The 19,906-nt window shown below is 35.2% G+C and overlaps 2 protein-coding genes across 3 annotated transcripts in view; one reads left to right on the forward strand and one right to left on the reverse strand.

The window, feature by feature from the left end:
* Nucleotides 1–19,906, reverse strand: part of LOC134850944 (centrosomal protein of 164 kDa-like) — a 556,693-nt gene that overhangs the window by 364,108 nt on the left and 172,679 nt on the right. The gene's annotated exons all lie outside the window — the stretch shown is intronic.
* The window catches only part of LOC134852108 (zinc finger RNA-binding protein-like), a 34,616-nt gene that overhangs the window by 8,335 nt on the left and 6,375 nt on the right, over nucleotides 1–19,906 (forward strand). Inside the window, exons 2-9 of one of the 2 annotated variants that reach the window (XM_063868392.1) lie at nucleotides 9,807–10,435; nucleotides 11,957–12,441; nucleotides 12,730–12,820; nucleotides 13,205–13,412; nucleotides 13,641–13,790; nucleotides 14,314–14,626; nucleotides 17,843–17,943; nucleotides 18,891–19,093. In XM_063868392.1, the coding sequence (XP_063724462.1) occupies nucleotides 9,807–10,435; nucleotides 11,957–12,441; nucleotides 12,730–12,820; nucleotides 13,205–13,412; nucleotides 13,641–13,790; nucleotides 14,314–14,626; nucleotides 17,843–17,943; nucleotides 18,891–19,093 (2,180 nt within the window). Of the gene's footprint in view, nucleotides 1–9,806; nucleotides 10,436–11,956; nucleotides 12,442–12,729; nucleotides 12,821–13,204; nucleotides 13,413–13,640; nucleotides 13,791–14,313; nucleotides 14,642–17,842; nucleotides 17,944–18,890; nucleotides 19,094–19,906 lie in introns of both variants that reach the window. The other variant, XM_063868391.1, reaches the window with a different exon arrangement.

Raw genomic sequence — 19,906 nt, forward strand, 5'->3', positions numbered from 1 at the left:
CGAAAGCAATATTTTCAAAAAACAATTTTTCAAATTTTTTATGGCATTTCTAAGTTAATCTCCTAAATTGAAACGTTTTTGAGAAATAAATTGTTGTTTACATTTGCGATTGGCAAGCGTTATCGAACGGGAACTTGTTTAACAGAATCACTAAACCCACTATTATCTTGGTGCATACTGAATTCAAACTTCTAAACGCCTGGGACGGTAAAGGCCGTGGATTCGAATCTGACCTGGAACTGTTTTTTTTTCAAACTGGGAATATTCCTTTCCAAAAAATTGTCGGCCTATAGTTTGTCTGCTAATGTTTTGGCTTAATTGCCACATCGTAGAATTGATTTTTTTGTACGCTGTTTTCAATGTAGTTGTTTTTAGTGTTATAAATTACTCCTGCAGTTTTAAATTTTACTAGCATTGACTTTGTATATTTTGCTGTTTTAGTTTTTTTTTCGCACATCGGACAATATGTTAAAATTCTTAAAATAGAAATTATAGTTCAAAGTTTTTCATGTCCACAAATAAATTTTCGGTTCTACTGGAAATTATTTAGGTTTTGTCGGCTCATTTGCCGCTTGTTAATTTTTTATCGAATTTTCATTAATTGCGGTCGATTGTGTTTCTGGACGTGTTTTCCGCAAAAAGAAGATGATTCCCAACAACATTTTGTATTTTTTTTATTAAGTTGTGTTTTCTTGAGTGTTTTTTCTACCCTTGCGATAAGCAAGGGTATTGCAATCGGGTACTCGATTTTTTTCCCGTAAACATTTTTGTCCGCAGGATCTTCACTTCTAGAGGATCACTGCTAAAGGATCTTTCATTTGACATTGTCATCTATCTATCTATCTATCTATCTATCTATATCTATCTATACTATATTTAAATGCGAGTGACAGCTATCTCCCATGTTTAAGCATAATAATTTTGCATGTTTAACGAAAGAATTTTTTCATGTTTAAGCTATATCATATATTGCAATGCTTAAGAAAATTTTTCAATTAATTTTTCGCAATAAGGTCGTTAATTTTTCACTACTTTTTTTCGAGGCCAAATTAAGTCTGTCTGTCTGTATACCTGCTTTTTTAATTAATTTGATTGTCTGTCTACCCGTCGCCTAATTTTAAATTTTTTCTTTTTTTTATCTATTATCTATTATATATTTAAATGCGGGCTTCACTATCTCGCCAAGCTTTTTCAACGTATTATTTTTGCATGTTTAAGAAATGAATTTTTTCACGTTTAAGATATATCGTATATTGCAATGGCTAAGGTTTTTTTTTCAATTTTCCACTTTAAATTCCGGCTTTTTCCATCAAGTTTGAAATTAGCAACCCAATAGTAGGATATTGTCAGAGTTTTCCCAGGTTTTGCGATTCTGGCCTCTATATATGAATAACCAAATACTTTTAGTTTACGAGATAAGCAATTTTCGAGGTTTTTCAAAAAATTTCCTGAAAATTTAATTTTTAAAAATTTCTCAATTTTTGAAATTCTAACCCTGTAGTTGGGTACTGTCAGGGTACTCCAGGGGTTGCGAATCTTGCCTCCAATTCTCACTTCTCAAATCCTTGTAGTTTTCGAGATATGACGTTTTTATGATTTTTCAAAACATTTTCAAAAACTTGGATTTTAAAAAGTTCCAAAATGTTGAACATCTCAATCCTGTTGTTGGATATTGTGAAGGTACTCTCAGGGGTTGCGAATCTTGCCTTTGATTTTGGCTGCTCAAATCCTTGTAGTTTTCGAGATATAACGTTTTTTTTTTTCAAATTTTTTCAGAAAACTTAGATGAAAAATTTCACAAAAACTTGAAATTACCATCTTTGTAGTGAGGCTCTGTCAGGGTACTCTCAGGGGACTGCTCCAATTCTTGTAGTTTTCGAGATATGACGTTTTTTAAGTTTTTTTTCAGAAAACTTAAATATAAAAAGTTTCGCAAAACTTGAAATTCTCATCTCTGTAGTGAGGCTCTATCAGGGTACTATCAGTAGTTGCGAATTTTGCCTCCCAATATGACTGCTCAAATCCTTGTTGTTTTCGAGATATGACGCTTTTTATGATTTTCTCCGAACTTTTCGAAAAAAAGTTAAATGTTCAAAGGTTCCAAAACTTTGAAGATATCAATCCTGTCATTGGAATCTTTGAGGGTACTCTCAGGGGGTCGCGAACCTTGCCTCTGTATAGGACTGCTCAAAATCTGGCAGTTTTCTAGATTTGACGTTTTTTGTGATTTTTTCAAAAAAATCTTTATGATTTTGAGCAGTCCTATACAGAGGCAAGGTTCGCGACCCCCTGAGAGTACCCTCAAAGATTCCAATGACAGGATTGATATCTTCAAAAAATCAAATGAAAAATTTTACAAAATTTGAAGTTACTCTCAGGAGTTGTAAATGTTGCGTCCAAATGCGACTGCTCACTTGCTTTCAATTTCCCAGATGTGACGTTTCTTAATTCATTTAAAATTTTAAACTTATATAATACTTCACATAATTTTATGGTTCTTCAAAGTTTGTATAAAAAACTTTGCAAAATTTTTAATTACGAACCCTGTAATTGGGTGCTGTCAGAGTACACTCAAAGAATAGTTTTTTGATTTGTGGAAAATTCGAAGCACCGGAGGTGCGGTACACGCTAGTTGGCTTGAAATTTCAAATAAAACTCCTATCACTTAGCTAGTAATTAGTTCAAGCCGGTTTCAGGTTTTAATTATCTTTTCAAAAAATATTTGTCGATTTTTTTTGGTCCCTGGTTTTTGTCATAGCTTCTGTCGGTTCAATTTCCGTTTTTGTTAAATGCCATTTTTGGTAGGGTTTTTATTGGACATACCCAACTTGAACAGTTTTTACTATAACTGAAACTTCACAAATTTGTAAATTTACGATGTCTGATTATGAGTTTTTTTTCGTTTTTTTTGTAAATGTTCGAACAATATCAGTTTTTTTTATATCGACTCAGTCATTTCATTTTGCGTAATTTTAAGGGCAAAATATCGGTTTGGGGTTGTGTATCACTTTGGATGGGTCGTAAAAACTTATAAATTTAATCAATTTTTTTATGAGAACAGTTTTGTTTTAGGCTCAACGGACTTCGACCCTAAGTTTGTCGCCTTTGTTATCGCTCGGCAGAGGCGCAATTTGGGGAGGGGGGGAGGTCGGACGCCCCCTCAGGGATTAGACCCCCTGCCGACCCAAAGGGTCCCCCCTTCGAACTATTTTGAGATATCCATTTTTAGCTGACGGAACCCAAAATTTTTTTAAACGCGCCTTTGGCACCAATATATATTAATTTTAAGGGGGGAAGCGCGCGCCGAGAAAACGCGATTTTTTGGTAAACATTTTCCTAAAAGTACCTAAAAACGTTTTTTGGCATGTTTTTTTTCAAAATTTTGCCTGCGGCGCAGAAACTTTGGCCTAATATTTTCCCTTAATTTAGTTGTTTTTAAAATTTCATGTTTTTGACAAAATTTATTGCATGTGGTCAAAACTGCTATGTTCAGAACCTGACAAAACAGATGCAAGTCTTTGAAACAAAATATGAAATTTTCATGGAGGATAGCTTAAATGAGTTGCCTCCGGTCGATGTAAAAATTGTTTAGTTTCTGAGTTTGGTTTCTGTTGTCCAAAATGGTTCTCTTAAACAGGAGTTTCAGAGAATAAGAAAAGGAATTTGTGTTTTGATTTTTTTTGGACAAAATTAAACAAAAGTTCAGGTTTTTAATCTCTAAAATGCCAATTTTTCTGGACCATTTTAAACAAAAGTTTTAACAAATTGTACATCGATCGACAGCGAATGATCTGAACTACGCTCTCTGATAGTCTCAATTTTTGATTTGAAGCACTTTCCTTATTACAGGTCTTAAAATGCTAGATTTCACAATTTGTTTCTATTTGTTTATGGAAGTGCACACTTTTTCGAAAAAGTGGAGTTGAAAAAGTTGATCATGCAATATGAAACATATTAACTTAGAAAATTGTATCGTTGAGAGAGACAACTTTCCACTGCTCTGTTGTTTCCCCATATTTTCTCACCTTTAGAAAAGTATATACAATTAGTAAAAACTAGAATAATTTGCTAAGTGGTTCAAATCAAAAAGACTTTCAGAGAGTGTAGTCAAGATCATTCGCTGTCGATCGATGTACAAGTTTTGTTAAAAATATAATTTAGAAGGTAAAATGTAACTTTGCGTTAAATTTTTCCACTATAGATTTTGTTTATCGGAATCTTACATGAGATCACTGGGTCGGAAGTCAGCCAATCGATGGCGCCGAGAAGCACATTACTGCCTTATTTTACATTGTAAATCAGTGCAGTATTCTGCTTCTGAGCGCCGTCGCTTGGCTGACATCTGACCCAGTAATCTCATATATGATTCCGATGGTGGCCTTAAAAGTTAATATTTTTGCATTCGAGTAGTTCTGAATTTGGATCAGAATCATATCAATGAACATTAATTACGTATGTGTTGAATATTTTCTGTTATCTCGCACGTGTAAAATTTTGTTTTTTATAGGAAATGATTTAATGCTGATGACAGAACTTGCGGATCACAACTGGAGTATGTATGCTTGGAGAATGTTTCCATCAGGAAAACAGGTTTTTTGGCGTTTGAGACAACTCCTCCATTATGGTTTTGGTTCATCTAGGAGTAGGCTTAGGAAATTTTTGCTCTCTCAAGAGTTGAGGAGATTTGCCTACAGATAATGAAGAGTTTGAGGTTCCAACCTCTAAAACCCTCTGATTTTTCTGTTGGTTCTCTTCTCTGTTCAGAGATTGCACGTCTTATGGGTAAGTTTAAACGCTAATTGAGCCTCATTTGAGTTTCCAAAAAATGCTTATCTTACAGTTTCCATGTATGAAAAAATGGTTGTCTTACAATTTTCGTTTATGAAAAAATGTTCATCCTACAATTTCCATATATGAAAAAATGTTTATCCTACAATTTCCATATATGAAAAAATGTTTTTTCTACAGTTTCTATATATGAAGAAACGCCTTCCTAGAGTTTTTTTTTTACAATTTTCTGAGTCTATGAAACTGTAAAAAAATTGTAGGACAAGCATTTTTTTATTTATGGAAATTGTAGGATAAGCATTTTTGGTCAACCCACGCTAAGATGCAGTTGAAATACTATCTACAATTCAAAAAAAGTGCTTAACCGTTCCCAAATAGAGCAATATTTTTTTCGATGTCTTGACCAAAAACAATGTGAGCGACTTTTTTCAAATGCTCGAGCAAAATAACCACTGGAAAATATGTAAGATTTGAACGGTTTGAGCGGTTTTTCTAGACAATTACGCTCAAAATCTTGCTTCAAAATGAGCGGTTTTTGAACGGTTTATCTAAAAAAAACCACTCAAAAACCGCGCAAGATTTGAGCGGTTTTTTTAGACAATTACGCTCAAAATCTTGCTTCAAAATGAGCGGTTTGAGCGGTTTTTGAACGGTTTATCTAAAAAAAACCGCTCAAAAACCGCGCAAGATTTGAACGGTTTTGAGCGGTTAATCTAAAAAAAAACGCTCAAAAACCGCGCAAGATTTGAGCGGTTTATCTAAAAAAACCGCTCAAATCTTGCGCTGTTTTTTTTTAGATAAAACCGCTCAAACCGCTCATTTTGAAGCAAGATTTTGAGCGTAATTGTCTAAAAAAAACCGCTCAAATCTTGCTTCAAATTAGGTGAAAAATCTCGACTCGGCAAGTTCATTAATTTTTCACTACTTTTTTTCGAGGCCAAATTAAGTCTGTCTGTCTGTATACCTGCTTTTTAAATTAATTTGATTATGTCTTTCTACCCGTCGCCTAATTTTTAAATTTTTTCTATTATTTATCTATTATATATTTAAATGCGGGCTTCACTATCTCGCCAAGCTTTTTCAACGTATTATTTTTGCATGTTTAAGAAATGAATTTTTTCACGTTTAAGATATATCGTATATTGCAATGGCTAAGGTTTTTTTTTTTTCAATTTTCCACTTTAAATTCCGGCTTTTTCCATCAAGTTTGAAATTAGCAACCCAATAGTAGGATATTGTCAGAGTTTTCCCAGGTTTTGCGATTCTGGCCTCTATATATGAATAACCAAATACTTTTACTTTACGAGATAAGCAATTTTCGAGGTTTTTCAAAAAATTTCCTGAAAATTTAATTTTTAAAAATTTCTCAATTTTTGAAATTCTAACCCTGTAGTTGGGTACTGTCAGGGTACTCCAGGGGTTGCGAATCTTGCCTCCAATTCTCACTTCTCAAATCCTTGTAGTTTTCGAGATATGACGTTTTTATGATTTTTTCAAAACATTTTCAAAAACTTGGATTTTAAAAAGTTCCAAAATGTTGAACATCTCAATCCTGTTGTTGGATATTGTGAAGGTACTCTCAGGGGTTGCGAATCTTGCCTTTGATTTTGGCTGCTCAAATCCTTGTAGTTTTCGAGATATAACGTTTTTTTTTTCAAATTTTTTCAGAAAACTTAGATAAAAAATTTCACAAAAACTTGAAATTACCATCTTTGTAGTGAGGCTCTGTCAGGGTACTCTCAGGGGACTGCTCCAATTCTTGTAGTTTTCGAGATATGACGTTTTTTAAGATTTTTTCAGAAAACTTAAATATAAAAAGTTTCGCAAATTCTCATCTCTGTAGTGAGGCTCTATCAGGGTACTATCAGGAGTTGCGAATTTTGCCTCCCAATATGACTGCTCAAATCCTTGTTGTTTTCGAGATATGACGTTTTTTATGATTTTCTCCGAAATTAAAAAAAAAAACCTAAATGTTAAAAGGTTCCAAAACTTTGAAGATATCAATCCTGTTATTGGAATCTTTGAGGGTACTCTCAGGGGGTCGCGAATCTTGCCTCTGTATAGGACTGCTCAAAATCTTGCAGTTTTCTAGATATGACGTTTTTTTGTGATTTTTTCAAAAAAATCTTCATGAAAATAAAATTAATTTTTTTTCAAAGTTTGAAATTCCTAATTTGTTGTTGGGGGGCTGTCAGAGTAATCTCAGGGGTTGCAAATTCGGCCTCCAATTAAGAATGTCCAAATCGATTTTTAAAGAGATAAGACGATTTTTGTGATTTTTTTTGGAAATTTACAGAAAACTCAAATTACAAAATAATTCGTTTAAGTGAAATTCCCAACCCTGTAGTTGTGTACTTTCAAAGATTGCGAATATTGCCATCAAAAAAGACTGCTCAAATTTTGGCTTTTTCGAAATGTGAATTTTTTCTGGTTTTCAAAGAAAATACCTCTTTTAGAAAAATTAAGGTGAAGTTTCTCAAAGTTTGAATTTCCCAACGTTGTAGTTGGGTACTGTAAGGGTACTCTCAGGAGTTGCAAATCTTGCGTCCAATTGCGACTGCTCAATTGCTTTCAATTTTCCAGATGTGACGTTTCTTAATTCAATATTAACTTAGATATGAAAAAAATTGTCACAATTTTTTATGGTTTTTCAAAATTTGAATTAAAAAATCGAATGAAAAATTTTACAAAATTTGAAGTTACTCTCAGGAGTTGCAAATCTTGCGTCCAAATGCGACTGCTCACTTGCTTTCAGTTTCCCAGATGTGACGTTTCTTAGTTCATTTAAAATTTTAAACTTATATAAAACTTCACATAATTTTATGGTTCTTCAAAGTTTGTATAAAAACTTTGCAAAATTTTTAATTACGAACCCTGTAATTGGGTGCTGTCAGAGTACACTCAAAGAATAGTTTTTGAATTGTAGACAATTCGGAGCACCGGAGGTGCGGTACACGCTAGTTGGCTTGAAATTTCAAATAAAACTACTATCACTTAGCTAGTAATTAGTTCAAGCCAGTTTCAGGTTTTAATTATCTTTTCAAGAAATATTTCTCGATTTTTTTTTGGTTCCTGGTTTTTGTCATAGCTTCTGTCGGTTCAATTTCCGTTTTTGTTAAATGCCCTTTTTGGTAGGGTTTTTATTGGACATACCCAACTTGAACAGTTTTTACTATAACTGAAACTTCACAAATTTGTAAATTTACGATGTCTGATTATGAGTTTTTTTTTTTCGTTTTTTTTTGTAAATGTTCGAACAATATCAGTGTTTTTTATATCGACTCAGTCATTTTATTTTGCGTAATTTCAAGAGCAAAATATCGGTTTGGGGTTGTGTATCAATTTGGATGGGTTGTAAAAACTTATAAATTTAATCAATTTTTTTTATGAGAACAGTTTTGTTTTAGGCTCAACGGACTTCGACCCTAAGTTTGTCGCCTTTGTTATCGCTCGGCAGAGGCGCAATTTGGGGGGGGCGGTCGGACGCCCCCTCAGGGATTAGACCCCCTGCCGACCAAAAGGGTCCCCCCTACGAACTATTTTGAGATATCCATTTTTAGCTGACGGAACCCAAAATTTTTTTAAACGCGCCTTTGGCACCAATATATATTAATTTTAAGGGGGGAAGCGCGCGCCGAGAAAATGCGATTTTTTGGTAAACATTTTCCTAAAAGTACCTAAAAACGCTTTTTGGCATGTTTTTTTTTTCAAATTTTTGCCTGCGGCGCAGAAACTTTGGCCTAATATTTTCCCTTAATTTAGTTGTTTTTAAAATTTCATGTTTTTGAGAAAATTTACTGCATGTGGTCAAAACTGCTATGTTCAGAACCTGACAAAACAGATGCAAGTCTTTGAAACAAAATATGAACGTTTCATGGAGGATAGCTTAAATGAGTTGCCTCCGGTCGATGTAAAAATTGTTTAGTTTCTGAGTTTGGTTTCTGTTGTCCAAAATGGTTCTCTTAAACAGGAGTTTCAGAGAATAAGAAAAGGAATTTGTGTTTTGATTTTTTTTGGACAAAATTAAACAAAAGTTCAGGTTTTTAATCTCTAAAATGCTAAATTTTCTGGACCATTTAAAACAAAAGTTTTAACAAATTGTACATCGATCGACAGCGAATGATCTGAACTACACTCTCTGATAGTCTCAATTTTTGATTTGAAGCACTTTCCTTATTACAGGTCTAAAAATGCTAGATTTCACAATTTGTTTCTAATTGTCTATGGAAGTGCACACTTTTTCGAAAAAGTGGAGTTGAAAAAGTTGATCATGCAATATGAAACATTTTAGAAAATTGTATCGTTGAGAGAGACAACTTTCCTCTGCTCTGTTGTTTCCCCATATTTTCTCACCTTTGGAAAAGTATATACAATTAGTAAAAACTAGAATAATTTGTTAAGTGCTTCAAATCAAAAAGACTTTCAGAGAATGTAGTTAAGATCATTCGCTGTCGATCGATGTACAAGTTTTGTTAAAAATGTAATTAAGTACTATGCAAAATGGTCCTTAAAATTTAGAGGGTAAAATGTAAATTTGCGTTAAATTTTTCCACTATAGATTTTGTTTATAAGAATCATGAACCTTGTGAATACTGTTAAATAGGTCGTAAAAAATGTTTCTGAAAATTGATTTTTCGCGGCTTGAGTTTTGATGTCTTTTAAGTGCAGTTCATTTTCCTTGTGAAATGAAAAGTAAACTTCACTAACGAAAAGCAAAAGTGTAAAGGTCACGAAAAGTTGATCGATGTCTAGTTTTGAAAGTGGATTTGATTTTGCAGATTTCGAGCTGAATCGAAATATTACCAAGTGATCCAGTCTTCTCTAATTCGGTTTATTTTAGCAAAAAGTGGTTATCATAAATTGTTCGTGAACTTCATAGAGTCAAATTGAGAGTCAAATGTCTTGAATTTCGGAAGTTGAAGTTTTTTTTACAAAAAACAGTCCGTTTTTTTTTCTGTTCCTTGCGTTCATCTACTCTTTTCTAACTGTCTGTTGGCTATGTTTGTATTGCTGATTAGGATTCAATGCCACAGGCAGCAGCGCCTCCAATCAGTCCTATACTAACTACTCTGAAGGCAGCTCATCGAAATCTTCTACTTTTAACTCTAATAGCGGTAGTATCCAGAAGTACAACAAACCCTACACCAGAGACTACCAATCAGGATCGCGTGACAACAGTCGCTATTCGAACAAAAGAAGTGTAACTGGCTCGAATAGTCACCCTGTGTCTTACAACAAAACCCTAACAGGAGGCGACAGTTCTTCGGAATATAAGAACAGCTCATCGTCATCGTCGAATCGGGATAATGCCGGCAACAATAGCGGAAGTTTTTCGACATTCGGAAGCCCGTCTAAAGTGGGCTATGTTCCCTCAGATAAAAGTGGGGCTTACTCTAGTGAAGTTGGAGGTAGCTCCAGAATCACGTCTGGATCTTCGTCTTCAGGAAGTTATCAGAGCCAGAGTTCTGGAGGAGGTGGCGGCAGTAGCAGTGGAAGTGGATACCAGAGGGCTAGCAGCGGTGCTGGTGACAGGAGTGTTGGGATTCAGGGCAGCGGTGGCAGTTCTTCGTCGCAGTATATTCCGAGAGGACCGTTGCACTACTGTGATGTGTGTAAAATTAGCTGTGCGGGACCCCAAACATATAAAGTAAGTATCATGATCTTGCTAAAAGTCAGAAAGGCTCAAAAGTAAGCTCATGTTGCAAACCTCGTTTAGAAGTAAACTCCCAAAAAATGCTTGTGGTCACAGGAAAAATTCAGCCAAATAAACATGTTAATTAAAATAATTAGAGGAGTATTTGAACTTAACTGCCAATCGGAGATATGTGCAAATTTGTCATTTACGTAACTTCTAAGATTTTTCTATTCAAGATGAACATTTTTCCGGAAAACTCCCCTTCTTTATTGGCAATGTCATTGAGCTTTAGGTTTTGAGTGACCGCTCGACTGGCCTAAAGATAAAGCTCGACTAGCATAAAGTTTGAAAACATGAAAATGTATCGACTTGCATAATTTTCTATAGCTAAATTTCTCAGAAATACAAAACGAACAAAAAAGAATCCTTTCAAACTGAAACTTGCATTACAAACATAAAAATAGAATCACTCAGAAATTAAAATCATTCAGCAAAATGAAAGTTCGTTGTCACAAATTGGATCAGTCATACCCCGACCCATAGGGGCAGATTTAGAGAGGGGCTGGGTTGGGGAGCGTACACTCACCCACCCCACTCCCCCTCAACGATTCGAACCCCTGCCGACCCAAAGGGCCTCCCTTGGTAGTTACTTAAAGAAATCCTTTTAAAGAAATCCTTTTAAACGCCATTTTTGGCCTGTTTTTTCGCCTGAAAATGGCCTCCTACCTCAATCCTATATCCACATCTGCCCTACTTGAAATGGCTTGAAACGAACTCTTAAATGTGAGGAAAATGTGATTAAAATATGAGGAAAAAACTGTGATTTATATATGGTTTTTGGGATCTCTTTAGCTACCCCCCCCCCCCCCCCATTTTGCAAAAGAGGGATTCGTTTCGCATATGATTAACCGTTAAATTATTCCCATTAAGGTATGGCCTGGGGAGAAAGAGTAAATTTGGGGGGGGGGGGGACGAGAACGTGGGGGGGGGGGGGGGGGGGAATTAATCGATTAAACTCCAGTGCGGGAATTATTTGGTTCTTGTTCATCGGGGATAGTTAACAAGATCCACTAATTTTAATTTAGACAACATTTGAATATTACAATGTTTCGATTTTATGCTAGTCGATACGATTAAAATTTTTAAAACTTGTATGCTAGTCGATACGCCGTCCGGTTTTGACCATGGTTAAGTTCGGTCATAGCAAGATTTCAAATCCAGCAGTTTTGGTCGGCAGATTTTACGACATGCTTTTACTTTAAAATTTTTTCACTGTTTTAAAGTTGTGGTTGTGAATTAATTTTTGTGGTAATGCCATTCTAAACCCCAGAAAAGTTAATAAGGAAAAATTAACAAATTTTGCCTTTTTTCATCCATTAGAAAAGTATTGCCATTTTATGTGCCCAGACATTTCTGTCTACCCGAACTCTCTGGTAGTCAAAGAAGATGACATCAAACCGAAACTCTGTTTTGAAAACTGATTGGTTGTATTTCTCTTTTTCTCATGTATGTTTGGAGATATAATTAATTCAGGAGCATCTGGAAGGTCAGAAACACAAGAAGAAAGAACAGCAAATCAGAGCTGGAGTGGTTTCGGAATCAGGCTTGCAGTCTTCGTCTCAGCAGGTGCAAAATGTAAAGCCAGGCCAGAAGACATTCTACTGTGAGCTGTGCGATGTGACCTGCACAAGTGCAGACACTTACAATGCACATGCACGGGGTGCAAAGCATGTGAAATGCGTGAAATTGTACCAGAAGATGAATAAACCGATTCCTCCGGCTAAAGAAATGATAGTAACAGCTATGGGGGAAGAACCAACAGTCGTGACGCATAAGCTGAACCAGGGAAGAAATAATACAGGGGGAGCAAGGTTTGGCAGTTCGGGCGGATCTGGAGGATTCGGAGGTGGTTCAGATTTTAATCAAGGGGGAACTGGCAGGAATAATGCGGCGGGAAAATCATATGGGTATGGAGGAAGCGAGAAAGAGTCGACCACTGCGTCGACAACTCTAAAAGGGTAATTATTTTTGATTTGTCAATAAGGGTATTCAATGATCTTATATAGATCGTGTTGAATTTTTGTGATCAGGCTGAACTTTGATTTTCTCGCAGTTTGAGTTTTGATTTCTTTGTAGTAGTGAGTAAGAGAGTAGTTGTGAAGTTGGTTGCGTAATTTTATTTGATTTTATAAATTTTTGTTTCGACAAAATTTTTAAATTTAAGCCCACTACCAAAAAGTTATGAAAAAAAAGAACTAAGATTTTGTCGAAACTTGTCAATAGCTTTTGAATGTTTCTGTTTCAAGGTTATCGTCCAAAATTTCATCTCCATCTGCGGTACCTAAGCACGTTGAGACACTGACAACCACGACTTATGTGGAGGATGGCTTACTGAAGGTAAAAAAAACCCTTTCCAGCCCACAGGACAACAAATTATAGGCTATTCGGTTACAAACAGGAGCTTCCATTATTTTCATTCATAAATTGCACACGGATAAATGTGAACGCAATACGAAGTTTTTTTTAAAGTATCAATGTATGTAGTGAAGACGCTTATACAGGTGGTGTTGACTTTTTTTCAGAGAAGTTTGAGCGTCGAACGTCTGCGCGTGAACGAGCGAAAAAAATGGAATAATTTTTTTAGCAATTTGCCGTATGAACAACCAAGTTGAAACCAACATTTTACGATAATTTATAAGGGGATGGGAAACTGGTAAAGGAAGGGTAACTCTTGAAGAGCCTTTGGACTTTGTTGTATGATTTTTTATTATTATTTTTTAGGACGAGTGTGACCCTGAGCCGATCGGAGGCGAGTACATTGACGAACTGAGAGACCCAGACACGCACAAATTGATAGAGTTCAACTGCAAATTGTGCGACTGTAAGTTCAACGACCCATATGCCAAAGACATGCATCTGAAGGGAAGGAGACACCGCATCATGTACAAGAGGAAGGTCAACCCACAACTGGAGGTGGAGATCAAGCCAGGTCAGAGACAATAAGTGTCAATGATCGTAGTAAATATTTTTGTACATGTACAAGTCATGTTGATTTTTTAGAGACAAATTTTATTTTGCGCTGTGTGACTGTTGATTTCTTTTCAAGTATTCAATAAGGTAAATTACGCTCTGCAATTCTTGTGGTCAATAAAACCTTTTCAATCTGAAGGTAAGAGAAAAGCTGTTTGGATTTATTTAGGTTCTTCTCTTTACTTAGGTTTCCGTAACAAGAAGTTGATGGAGGACAGAGAGAGGAGCAGGAAACAGAGGGAGATGTTGCACCGGAGACTGGCAGAGGAGCACAACATGAGGATGCAGATGCGCAGACTGGAACAGGAACTCTACTTCCGAGTTCCAGCTACTTCAGGTATTTCTGATACTACTTAATAAACAGCACAGCAGTCGTAGCCGAGCGGGTTAGAAGAGCAGCCGTGGCTGAGTGGGTGAAACGCGCAGCCTTTAACACAATGGTGCCGCCTGGGTTCAAATCCGGCTTTGATCATGTTTGGAGGGGTCCCAGTGTCATCCGCCTCCTCATCCGCTGCGGAAAAATAGATGACATCTCTCTCCCCCACGGAATAAAGGGGGCCAAGGTTGAAAGGTGGGAGCTGGGCCGGGGGGAAATAAAAAACTAAACAGCACACCTTACTTACTCCACAGCTACTCGTCACAACCACCCTTGGATATTAGGAGTCATGTCTTACAGGGTCAATTCTGATTTCACAATAATTTAATTTACGTCCTTGAAATAAAAATCGGACCATAAGCTGGAGTTTAGCTGGATTCGCTTCAGCTTTTGCTGTTAGAAATGTTCGAATATCATTTGAAGAATGTATCATTGTTGCTTCGTACTATAGCTTTGGTCCCATTACTGTTGAGTGCCGTTGCAGGACCCTCACTGAATAACGACAGTGCCGCCTGGGAGTCATGGGATGACAGACACATGTTATCCAAGCATAGCAGCATCTACCCCTCAGACGAGGAACTGGAAGCAGTCCAACTCATAGTGGGCAGGGCTGAGAAAGTGTTGAAAGTGGTGTCGGATAAACTGGCGCTAGAGGATATGGGCGATCCGGAGGTTAAACAGAGAGTTGAAGCCGCGGCCGCCAGCAAGCAGAAGAAAGCAACTAATACTACTGGAAGTGATGTTGTAGTCACTAGTTTAACTGAGTCAAGCAGCTCGGACTCGAAGGCAATGGAAAAGAATGCGACTGCAAAGTAATCAAACAGACAGAGTTAATTTTAATTAGCAATTTTTCTATTTACAGACTTTTTACTTGTGCAAACCTAAGAGATATTTTTTCTTTAAGCTCGTCATTATGCATAACTTCGATATGGTTTTATCAGAAAATAAATGAAATATGCCTGCCTCGTATATTTTTGTGCATGATTATTACCCTTGCGATAAGCAAGCGTGTTGCAACCGGGCACTAGATCTTTCCCCATAAACAGCTTTGCTTACACAGGCGAAGCGTAGTGTATTACTGCAAGGCATTTTTTTCAATACCTAAATCGCAAATATTAGTGCTACTTTTGGTGGTAATTTTGAAGTAGGCTGCTTTGGCAGCTTAATAACATGTGTTTTGACATCCGATATGTAATCAGTTAACAGAGTTGATGCATTATAATTTATTAAATGAACCGAAAAAAGCTATGTGTTTCATTATACAAGCGAAGCGTAGTGTATTATTTCGAAGAATTTTTTTTCAAATCTAGGTCGCAACTAAAACTGCTCATTTGGTGGCAGTTTTGGTATTCTTCAATTTAATCATATTTAGGCTTAATTATGCATAAACAATTGAATTGCATATGTTGCTGCGTTGTTTTTGTTTAGTGTTAGGTCCTATTTGAAAAAAAAACATGTATTATTAAAATGCATGGGATTTGTTGTTTGAGTTTTTTTGGCATATTTTGCAGTAGTTTCTTTTTTTTCAAACTACTGAACCGATTTTCAATTGATTTGAACAAATAGACAGAAAAATTGCAGAAGTCAATCTGGAAAAGCGAATGTGAACTCATTGAGATAATTGCTTATATGTAATTTTTATAGTTTCTCTTTAGGTCAATCATCATCAACGAAAATATATGCATTATATTCTACTTTATTTTCAAGTTACTATTATTTGTCGATTCCCGAGAAAGATAGATGATTTGGTATATAAGCTGCAGATAAAAAAATTAATCTCTTCAAAATCTGTATATAATCAGGATGAAATCTCTATATAATCTGTATAAAATCTGTGAATAACTGTAGATAATCTGTATATAGTAAATTAAAATCTGTATAGCCCATATAAAACTTCATATATAGAGACAAGGATAATGGGTTGCTGAGCAATCACAAAGAATGATCCGGCTACTGTTACTTAAAAAAATGAAAATTCAAAAACAAAAACAAACTTTTAGAAATCGGAAAAATGATTTAAAATGGTATCAATGAAAAAAGGGGTGCTCATCAATGTGCCTGCATAATTCGCTAGTCTGCTTTCATTTTACTTCACGTTCTACGGGCTTCGAAGGTTTGAGTAAGGGGATTTTTGGCCTACTTGTTTTGAATTTTTTCATTAATGTAAGTTATGCCTGTTTAGAGCTCGTTTTTGCATTCTCCTCGCTTGTGTTTGCGAAGCTTGGCTTAGCCTCTGTTTACAATTTTACAATAAAAAATCTTTATTTTAGAATTTTTCTAACTCAATATCTTCCGCGAAATTTTTGAAATGTATAATTTATACACAATTCTGCTTTGTAGTTTCTAATTTATTGCGTGCAATATTATTGTGGTTGCTTTTAGTTTATATTTGATGGTATTTTTGCTGAATAGGATTGGCAGTTTATTAGATTCTGTTGCTGCATTATTGGTGGCTAACGTTAGTAATTGTTCAAATGACCTGTGGCACATGCGAGGATACTAGACTCCTTATCTGAAGGTCGGAGGTTGGAATCAGTTATATAGCAAAAGTTTTATTATTTCAACTTTTCTTTTTTCTCTTTTTATAGCTACTTTTTTCGTTTTCTCACTGGTGTTTGCGAAGTGCAGCTTCACTTTTGTGTCACTGAATTCGCACGTGAAAATGCTACACGTGTGTTACTTGCTTTTTTATAAATTCAAATTCAAGAAGACTGTGCATTTGTCGCAGTGCTAACACTCATGCCTGAAGCTACAGAGGCCAAGAATTCGGTACCAGTGGGGACCTCTTTTTTGGAAACTGAAACTTTTGGCAAATTAGAAGCCGATAAACGTAGTGAAGACTCTTATATAGGTCTTGATTTTGTTTTCGTTTTTTTTCTTTATTCAAGTTTTTTGGACAAAGTCCTAATATGTTCCAAAGCTAAAAAAATTCATTCATGCATCTTAATGCATTGATGAATGAACTTAAATGTATGTGCATTTGAGTGCAATCCAGTTTTATTTGCTAAAAGTTAGGCTAAATGCGCTCACCAAATTGGAAATGATGCGAAAAAACATGAAGTACCTCCAGTTTTGGAAGTGAATTTAAATGCCAAGATTTCACAGCGAAAAAAATGTTAATCCCTTGATCCAGGTTTCTTAAATTGGGTTAAATTTATCAAAAAGGTGTCAACCATAAATCGTTGAAATTCAGAGAGCTTTATGGCGATATATATATTTTTGAAATACGCCAGTTAGTATGTTTTTTCTATTTCCTTGCGTTCATTTTGCTCGTTTTCAACTGTCTGTTTTTGTCGACATATTTCCCGCATAAAGGACTTTTTTGACAATTTTTTGAAGATTTTTTTTTCGTATTTTATTTGTTTTTCCATTTGCTTTTAAGCATAGTCATTCATTTTTGTATCGCAGTGGTGCGAAGCTCAGCTTCATTTCTGTATTATTATTATGATTGGTGTTATCAAGTGTTTATTAAAATAGTGAGGCGTTTATCGTCGTATTGGTTCTTTTCACAGAATTTTTGCAATTTGACTTGATTTGTTTTAAAATTTGAAAGCTAAGATTTTTTCAAAAAATAGTTCGTTTGCGTTTTTTCTGTTTACTTGCATTCATTGACTCTTTTCCAACTGTCTTTTGGGTTTTTTGTTTCTTTTTTTCTTTCGTTTTTGTCAGTGTTCTAGGCGTCAATGATTTCTTCCTTTTTTGCGTAAAAGAACGAAGTGATTTTCACTAATATTGGTTGTGATGATTTTTGGAAAAAGTCTTTTGAAATTTGTCCTCGCTCAAATTTGTTTTTCGCGGTTTGAGTCAATTTTTTGAGGTTACCTCATTTTATTTGTAAAAATGAAGGCAAACATTGAACCGCAAAAGTGTAAAGGTAATGAAAACGGAATTAATCGGGGTTTGGAAAATGAACATTAATTTTCTGTTAACTTTTGTATCGATTTCTTTGTTCTTAACATTTTTCCAACCCTCTGTTCGCTATGTTTTAATTAATTTAGCCGTTTTTGTTTCAGCGACGAATGCAATGCGGAAAGTGATAACACGAAGGCAGTTGAAGACGCGAGTTTGAGAATGAAAGAACTGGAAGAAAAGACAAAGGCAGATAATAAAACTCGTGAGTAGCTTTTATATCGAATTAAACAGTTTGCTGTGGCTATGCTTTAAGGAATCCTATTTAGACAGCTTGTTGTTCCGATCAATAACGATAGATTTTGAAGGATGTATGGCATAGGGGGATTTTTTCCCCGCGATTTCTGGTCTCAAAATTGCTTGTAAATGGTAAAATGTATGATTTTCGAAAATCCATTTCTAGGGAAATTGGTCTGAAAATTTTCTGTTTTGAGTTAACTTTTCAGTTTTCTTGTTGAGAGTGGTGTTGGATATTGTGGACTCAAAAGCTTATTTGAGCTATAATTTAATGTTCAAGTGTAAATGAATGTAGTGAAGACAACTTTTTTTAGCTTGTTTTCAAGGAAAAAGCCTTTTAATGCATGGTATAAATAAATAAATAAGTCTTTTATAATTAGACAAAAGCAAACGTTTCCAATTTTTCTGGACACTGAGAAAATATTTTGCAAATTTTGAAACGTCAATTGCCTCTCGACAAAAAGGGCTTCAGTATGTTCCATCATTCGACCCATTTTGATGATTATTTGTGGTACCTGATTTATCCTGATAAAAAAAAATTGAAAAAATTGAGACACATCTGAATACAAAGTTTCTCCCCACTTTCAGTGATCACTAGAAAAATTTAATTGTAAAATTTTTCATTCATCAAAAATTGGATACATGAAGTCAATTTCTCATTCAAATAAATCAAAGTTGAATTTGCCCTTTTCCACCGGAAGTCAAGGAAGATGTCGTTAGTCAATCAAAATCGAATCCCACATGATGGATTGGCTTTAATCTAGAATAGGTTTCAAATTCATCCAAAGTTTAAATTAAACGGTTTCTGATTATTCTGACCTCTCAAATTCGAGAACATATGCAAACTTTTACTTCGAACCAGTTCAAAAATGTGGCTTGTTTCAATCGGTAGTTCATTTCGGTTGTTTGTTTCAGACGAGATAGACAGTGCATATCGACAAGTGAAGGGTGTTATGCGAATAGGGGCTCTGGCCAAGGGACTGCTGTTGAAGGGGGACAAACTGGTGGAACTGGCAGTGTTGTGTCAAGACAGACCGACCAAGGCTCTGTTGGCACGCATGTTCAAATGCTTCTCACAGCAGATGGGTCAAATCACATCCGATAAATACAGTTATGAGGTACAACAGAATCGATCAATTACAGCTTGCTAGCCTGCGTTCGAGCTTGTCCTTTGACTGAATATAGTGTAAAAGAACAAAGCGATTGTCACTTAAATGGTTCTTGATGATTTTTTTACTGGAAAAATTCCTAATATTGATAATTTTTTCCCTAAATGGGGTAATTTTAAGAACAAAAATGCTCCTTGAATTTCAAGAATCATAATCAATTGTTGAAATTCAAAGAGCTTCAACGAGTTATAGATATATTTTTCAGTTTCTTCAAGTATTTTTTTTCTTCAAATATCTGTTGGCTATGTTTGTTCCTTGATGCTAAATATGGTTTGAATCTATCAAAACTTTAAGCATTGAATTTGGAAGTTTTATTGAAGTTCTCAAATCAAATCGAAAAATTGAAATTAAAACACATGATTAGTTTGCTCAGAAACATTTCATAACTCCCAAAGCGTTCTTGTATCTCTGTTTTTTTTGTGAAACGATCAGCCGTCATCAAGAACTCGCGATTGGTTAGTTGTTATAATATTCTTGGAAATTGTATCAAAAATAACTCGAAATATTTCAAAGTGTTTTTTTTGTAGTTTGATATAGCGTTTCGGTGCTTCTTTCAAAACAGCAGCTTGAACGCTATTTTGAACAAATTGATTTTTTTGCTAATTGATCGAGAAACTATCAGAAATAATTGCTTGTACTAGAAGCGCTCAAAAAGTTATCTCCAGAAACTACTTCTTGCGAATTGACTGGAGGTGTCAAAATTAAGTTCAGTTACTAAAAGTCAATGAACGAAAAGCCGATACTTATATAGGTCGAGTTGAT

Source organism: Symsagittifera roscoffensis, chromosome 7 (assembly GCF_963678635.1).
Source record: "Symsagittifera roscoffensis chromosome 7, txSymRosc1.1, whole genome shotgun sequence".
Lineage (NCBI taxonomy): Eukaryota > Metazoa > Xenacoelomorpha > Acoela > Convolutidae > Symsagittifera > Symsagittifera roscoffensis.